This window comes from Priapulus caudatus, unplaced genomic scaffold, assembly GCF_000485595.1.
Source record: "Priapulus caudatus unplaced genomic scaffold, Priapulus_caudatus-5.0.1 Scaffold892, whole genome shotgun sequence".
NCBI lineage: Eukaryota > Metazoa > Priapulida > Priapulimorpha > Priapulimorphida > Priapulidae > Priapulus > Priapulus caudatus.
In genome coordinates, this window is record NW_014577953.1 from 68,182 (window position 1) to 75,180 (window position 6,999).

The 6,999-nt window shown below is 45.2% G+C and overlaps 1 protein-coding gene across 1 annotated transcript in view; it reads right to left on the reverse strand.

Annotated features, from left to right (window-relative positions):
- The window catches only part of LOC106814256 (talin-2-like), a gene marked incomplete in the record, with an annotated part of 112,682 nt that overhangs the window by 56,693 nt on the left and 48,990 nt on the right, over nucleotides 1-6,999 (reverse strand). Inside the window, 2 exon segments of the mRNA XM_014818552.1 lie at nucleotides 5,978-6,109; nucleotides 6,670-6,758. Of these exon segments, the coding sequence (XP_014674038.1) occupies nucleotides 5,978-6,109; nucleotides 6,670-6,758 (221 nt within the window).

The following is a 6,999-nucleotide window of genomic DNA, read 5'->3' on the forward strand; positions in this document are numbered from 1 at the left end:
TAAGCGTACTATATAACATCCACCAACACCTATAGGTGGTGTCGGTGGTTGTTACATAGTAAGCGTACTATATAACATCCACCAACACGTATAGGTGGTGTCAGTGGTTGTTACATAGTAAGCGTACTATATAACATCCACCAACACCTATAGGTGGTGTCGGTGGTTGTTACATAGTAAGCGTACTATATAACATCCACCAACACGTATAGGTGGTGTCAGTGGTTGTTATATAGTAAGCGTACTATATAACATCCACCAACACCTATAGGTGGTGTCGGTGGTTGTGATATAGTAAGCGTACTATATAACATCCACCAACACCTATAGGTGATGTCGGTGGTTGTTACATAGCTAGCGTACTATAATTATCACAACCACCAACACCTATAGGTGGTGGTTGTGATATAGTGCCCTCTGTTATAATCACATGCCAGCGACAAAATCTTGCAATCGGTTACATGGTTAAAATATAGCACTGGTTCGATTCAATACTAAAATGTGATGGCAGTGATGACACATTTATACACGAGCATGCATGGAGACAGCATGTAACAAAAAAATTTCAAGAGTCATTCGCTTATTATCATTTCTATTTTTTCACGTTCAATCAACAACACATTCCAACATATTCAATAGGTTATTAAGCATAAACCAATCCAGGACTGCTATGTGCAGTCACCCGGCACACACAACATAACAGAAAGGTTAATATCTAACAATTAATTAATTCCTATTGACGACTATGACGTAATATGCCTATAACGTATGATTGTGCTTAATGAAATGGCTTTCTAACGTCAAGTACTACTATTACTACCAAAGAGTGTTACTGTGTTTGATTCGCTACATTTTGCTTTCAAAAGGATCTATAAGAAAGTCTAACACTACATTGTCCTGATAGTTTCGAGTGTCTATTTGAGCCGTGTAGAGCAGAAAACAATATGGCTACGCTAGAGTACAGATGAACAGAAACGAGAGTAATAACGTGAACTATCTAGAAGTGCTAAGACCGCAGTTGGGGGAATTGGTAATGACATCATCAGTGATATTCACCCTCTCCATTTACTGGGGGTTCTTCCTAGACAGGCAAAAATAATAGAATTGTCGTCAAGTTACTAGTTTGGTAGCATTAATATATCTTTACAATAGAACGATTAGAGAAGGTAGTTGATGCATCTTCTACCATATAATTTACTCCTGCCCACTCCTCCCTTCCTTCCTCTTTCTTACGACAATTCACTTCCTCCTTGTCCACACCTCTGCTTTTCCGACTCCTTCCTATATCCTCCTTCTGCCCAATTTTGCTCTCCCTACTGCTCCTGTTATATTATATTATATATTATGGCTTCTCTCCCATTCACTTTTCCTCCCCTTTCTCCCCATTCTGTTGCTCTTCCCACACCTCTGTCATTCTTTTAATCTCCTTCCTCCACGGGAACGTTGAGTTAATAGTGCTGCCCTTCAAAAGCATCTATCGGATTCCTGGATAATCGGTTATTAACAGAGGTTGTGTGGAGACACCGTGACGGCGCGTCCGCCCCGGTTGTGGCGTCTGCACCAGTCTGCGAGCCACCCGCCATCTGAACAACGATTGCCGCCGAATCGATAGCTATATAAGACGCCACCTGGCAACTAGATACGCCACCTGGCGACTAGCTACGCCACCTGGCGACTAGCTACGCCACCTGGCAACTAGCTATGCCACCTGGCGACTAACTACGCCACCTGGCGACTAGCTATGCCACCTGGCGACTAGCTACGCCACCTGGCGACTAGCTACGCCACCTGGCGACTAGCTATGCCACCTGGCGACTATAGATATGCAACGAGGGTTACTTAGGCCACCATAACACGATTTTCTGTTCGCAGTAAACCAACCTCAAGCATTTAACCTAGTAGGGGCATTTTCCCCACAACCACGTCCGCTCTATTACAGGCAGGTTTGCTGAACTTCTGACTGAAGCTTGCGAAATATCCAGATTACAAATCTTGGGAGGATTTTGATATCGAGGTTTGTTCGGTCGGGTTACGTCGAACAGAAAATCAACTATGCGGCGCCATCGCCTACGTGCATCTGTTACTATGTAGGTCTCACACACACACGATTGAATGCAGGCTTACTGTCTGTGTTTTTCTCCCCTGTCAACCAGCGTTCCGTGACACGCCCACACACCCCAGTACGTCTACTGCTACCACCGCATTGGTACCTCGGTCACCGGTGGTATTGCTACCACCTCGGGTGTTAACATCCAATCAGCAACCAGGAACCCCGCTGTCAGAAACATCACAAATACTTCTTACACTAACCAAAGTCTAAAGCCACCAGGAACTTCCGCACACGTGTGAAAAGGCGATGGCGTTTTAGACTTACGGGTGTCGTAACTATTTACGATGCTTCTGGCAACATACCCACTCCCCTTGTTCTACGTGCTGCCAACATATATGCCAGGAGCCCGTTAATTGTCAGAAACAAAATGGGTCTTAACATTAGTCTTAACATTAACTTTTTCTCTTAGACCGTTGACAGAAACGCTGCGAAGTTACCCAAAGGAAAAATCGTATCAGATTTCCTCATAACAATAATGAAACAAAGTGCTGTCGACGGTCTACGAGAAAATGTTAGTGTTAAGACCAATGTTAAGACTAATTTTGTTTCTGACAACAGGCTCCACGAGCTGGCAGTAGCAGCAGTACGTAGTATCAGGGTAGCTGTACGAGGCAGCAGCAGCAGGACTGCTAGGGTGCTGGCTTCGCGCGTTAGGGTGACAGGGGTTGCAGGGCGCATCGCCACGGGAACGCTCGCTGATGCATGAGAGAGAATCCATCAGAGCCGCATGCAATGCCGCTAGCTGTTGCTGTGAGTGCAAAGTGAGTGGAGAAAGTAGAGAGAAATAAATATGGGAGGGAAGGAGGGAGTGGGAGATTAGGAGGGGGTAGGGCGAAATAAAGAAGAGACAGAGAGATAAAAAGAAAGAGAGATAGATATAGAGAGGGAGAAGAAGAGAGGGAGGGAGAGATGGAGGGTGAAAGAAAGAGAAAGAGAGAGGGGTAGAGTTATACAGATAGTTTTAGAGCGAGTTAGAGAGATGAGAGGCAGGAAGAGGTGAGATGGTAATGAAGGGAGGACAAGGACGTGGGGGTCAGGGGTCAGGGTCAGAGGGCAAGTACCGGCTCCAGGGTCCAGCTCAAGATTGACGTGTATCGCTTCTCGTCGTCCGATTCATCGTCACCGTCGGCAGCGGCGGCCGTGCTGCCCGCGTCTACCTCTGTCTCCTGACAAAGCAGTAACCCAGTGTGGTCAACGCTGGGGTCAGCTTGGACCACACACTCACCACGGCGGCCTCTGCCAGGTACGCGCTGACCACTCTCAGATGATTTCTCGCTTGCAGTAACCCATCGATCAAGAGGTACTTTGGTAGGCAGGTCACATTTCATGTTTAAAGTTTCAAAGTTTCAAATTCAGTTACATTCGTTACAGACTGCAGCAGTCACGGTTACCATGATGGTAGAAACAGACCAGGGCAAAAAAGGTGTTTCGTGTATCAGTGTTGGTAATTTTTTCTTGCTCGGCGGTGTTACAGTAAACAAGAAATCAGCAAAGGTTGGCTTACAGTGAGCATTTCTCCTAAATGCGTAGCAGACGCAAGACTCTGTGCTGAGATTTTCACCTAAAGATTACTTTGAAATGCCACGAAATTTATTACAAAAAATAAATCCCTTGAATGCTTGTGAACAATCCCTACAATAAAGTCCCCACAAAAGAAAAATAAACTCGACGTAATAGTTTCGAGAAATAAAATCGAAAATAAAACTTAGAGAGATTCTTCAAAGTACAACAGCAAGCTAGTCGTCATGACGACCACTCAGCACAACAATCATTCAGCGTTCACAAGCAAACGAGTTAATAGATGGTGCCACCATCAATAGAAACACGAAGAGATGACACTGCGCACGAAAGCGGCAGGCGGTTATAACATAGACAAGATAACGCCATTCGGATCTGCAGACAGGCAGGTGGATGAGTCACGCTCGTCAGGTTTCGGCGACAGGTGGTGCCAATCGGAGCAGCGTACAGCGCATACAGGAACGTGCTACACTCACGGGGTTGCAGTAAAAGATGGCCCCTATACGACCCTACCCCCGCAACGCCCATTCCCACGCTGTTAACCACTGCTGCACGCACGCACGCACGCACGCACGCGCGCGCATGCACGCACGCACGCACACACACACACACACAAGCTGTGCCAACACAACAGTCACGTCCCGGCGAACGTGACACACAAATCGTCACATGCACACGAGACTTGCGGACCTCGATAGCCAAACCTGTGATGCCAACAAAACACACGGCAGCAGCACTTGTGACGGGCTTGCAAAACACAAGAACACCACCAGTAGAACACCTCCGTCAACAGAACAACGCTGACAAATAGTGGTTGGGGCACGACGAAACAAAGCTGGATCGTGATTGGTCGTCTAGTAGGGAGTATGTATATACATATATATATGTATGTCCGGTAGCAGCTGAAGCATGCTTCGCCTGCCATTCAAACCAAACCTGCGTCAACCCAAACTAGCAGCAAGCTCTCGGCACCACGCCGCGCACGAAAACACGCGCCAGCATGACAGCGCCATCTGGTGCACCGCAGCACAGTGGCACCACTTAGTGCTGCTCAGCATATTAGGAGAAACAAGTGCTGCAATGTAGTGCAGCACAACAGTGTTGCCACCCAACACTACATATGCAACACGGTGCTGCCACCTAGTGCAGCACAGCACAGTGGTGCCACCTAGTCCTGCATAGCATAGTAGCACCAGCTGCGGATCACAGCAGCGCCACCTAGCACAACACTGCGACGGAATTATGCACAGGGACGCAGGTACCGCCATCTTGCGCCAAGCCAGACAGGATGTGTAATATTTGACGTCGTCGGCAGCCATCTTTAGATTGCTCGTTTGTTCTTCGACGGGCAGATGTTCCTCGTCGCCGACAACAGCTATCTGCTAACAACGAGCTGCGCTTAACTATCGCCGGTCGCCTTGACACTAGCGCCATCTCTTGGCAGTCATCTTAATTAATCTTTTCCTTATCCCGCTTGCCAACTCAATTAGAACGGACAGGAATTCGCAGTGCTCTTTAGATATGCTATTCCACTGTTGACGTACACAGAAGAGGTGTTTAACCCACGAAATCGTTTCCCCCTCAGTCCACAGAACGCCTGATCTTGAACGTTGACGCTCGCCAATTTAGCATACAGTGGCATACTGCCACATTACAGTTTTCATAGAATGGCATTTTTTACTAGTCTTCACATTGTTGATGGTTGAAACACTCATATATGCATCATGAGATTGCATATTTGAATGAAAAAAGTTTTTGCAGACTCGAAAAAATATGTGAATTTTTTTCCACAAGTTTCACAGGGAAAATGTGTGAATCAGGCGATTTGCGTACACAATGCTAAGATCGTCCGTTTACTTGCAAGTATAACGCATGCTTCACAGACAGTAATGCTATGGCACCTATACCAGGTGGTATCAGGTAGAATTAATCGAGAATATAATAACAAACATATACAGGTCTCCAATCGATCTATTGTAGGTCTGCACTTGTCATTCATGGCCCGTTATGAGAAGCAAAAATAAGTCTTAACATCGGTCTTAACATGAACTTTTTCTAATAGACCACTGACAGCATTTTTCCCCTGAAGTTACGCGAAAATTGGGTAGGATTTTTCATTCTTGTAACTTGTTTTATGATGTAATTTCTTATACGATGTTTCTGTCAACGGTCTAGGAGAAGACGTTAACGTCAAGACTAACGTTAAAACTTATTTTGTTCCTGACAACAGGCGCTAGGTTAATTTTGCAAGCAGCGAGGAGAATTCGCGCTGCCCGAATCGTCTCATTGCCACACCTCCAGGAGACTAATGAGCAAACTAACGACAAAGGTCAGCGTAAGGTCACCCACCTTGGCCGCCTCCACCATGCGCGCCGTCGCGTCCGCCAGCAGCTTGGCCGCTGCCAGGAGGCGCTTCTGTAGGTCAGAGTCCTGCGAGTCCTCGGCCTCACCCTTGATGGCGTTGACGAGCTGCGAGGTCGCCTGAGAACGATACGCGAGACGCTATAGACACACGAGACACACACGAGACACTATATAGAGATAGACGAGGCACTAGAGACATTAGAGAGACACTAAAGACATTATAGAGATGCACGAGATACACGAGGCAAATCTTACATGAATGTATGCGACGATTTAATTTATTAAAATTATTTTTTTTTAAAACAAGGAAAATCATTAATTAAAAAAACCCTTCGTAAATGTTTAACCCCACTAAAGTGCGGCGACTACTGAGAATCAGTATAAGAAATTTACTAATCGACTACATTTCACTCAAATTTCTGTAAAATGCTTTCTTACGAAACATGAACCTGCTCGGGTTTCAAGCTCGCACCGACCTTCCTGCATCAGAGCGCAGTGACCTCGCACTAACCTAGCTGCGTCGGAGCGCAGTGATTGGTCAAGCCACGCTGGCGGCCATTAGCGTCTAACGTTAACTGATTTGAATTTGATAAATTATGATAATATATATTACGAATGATTATATAATTGGTTTGAAATTAGGAAGGCAAGTGACTGGCCGAGCAGTGAGTATGTACCTGGGCTAGAATCCTGGCCTGCTTCACCATCTCAGAGGCGTTGCCCATGCTGAGGAACAGCTTGTCCGTTGTTGTGAGGATCGTATCGACTGAAAAATATGCCAGATATATATTATAAATAAATATATATAGATATAGATATAGATGTGTGTATATGGAAGTAAAAAGTAGAAAAAAGAATAGGGTATAAAATTCAACACCCTATTCTATTTTGCTACATATATTTTTACATCTACATGGGTGTTCGTGTGTTTTTACTTCTAATTCATATATGTATATATATGTATATATTATATATATATATATATATATATATATATATATACATAC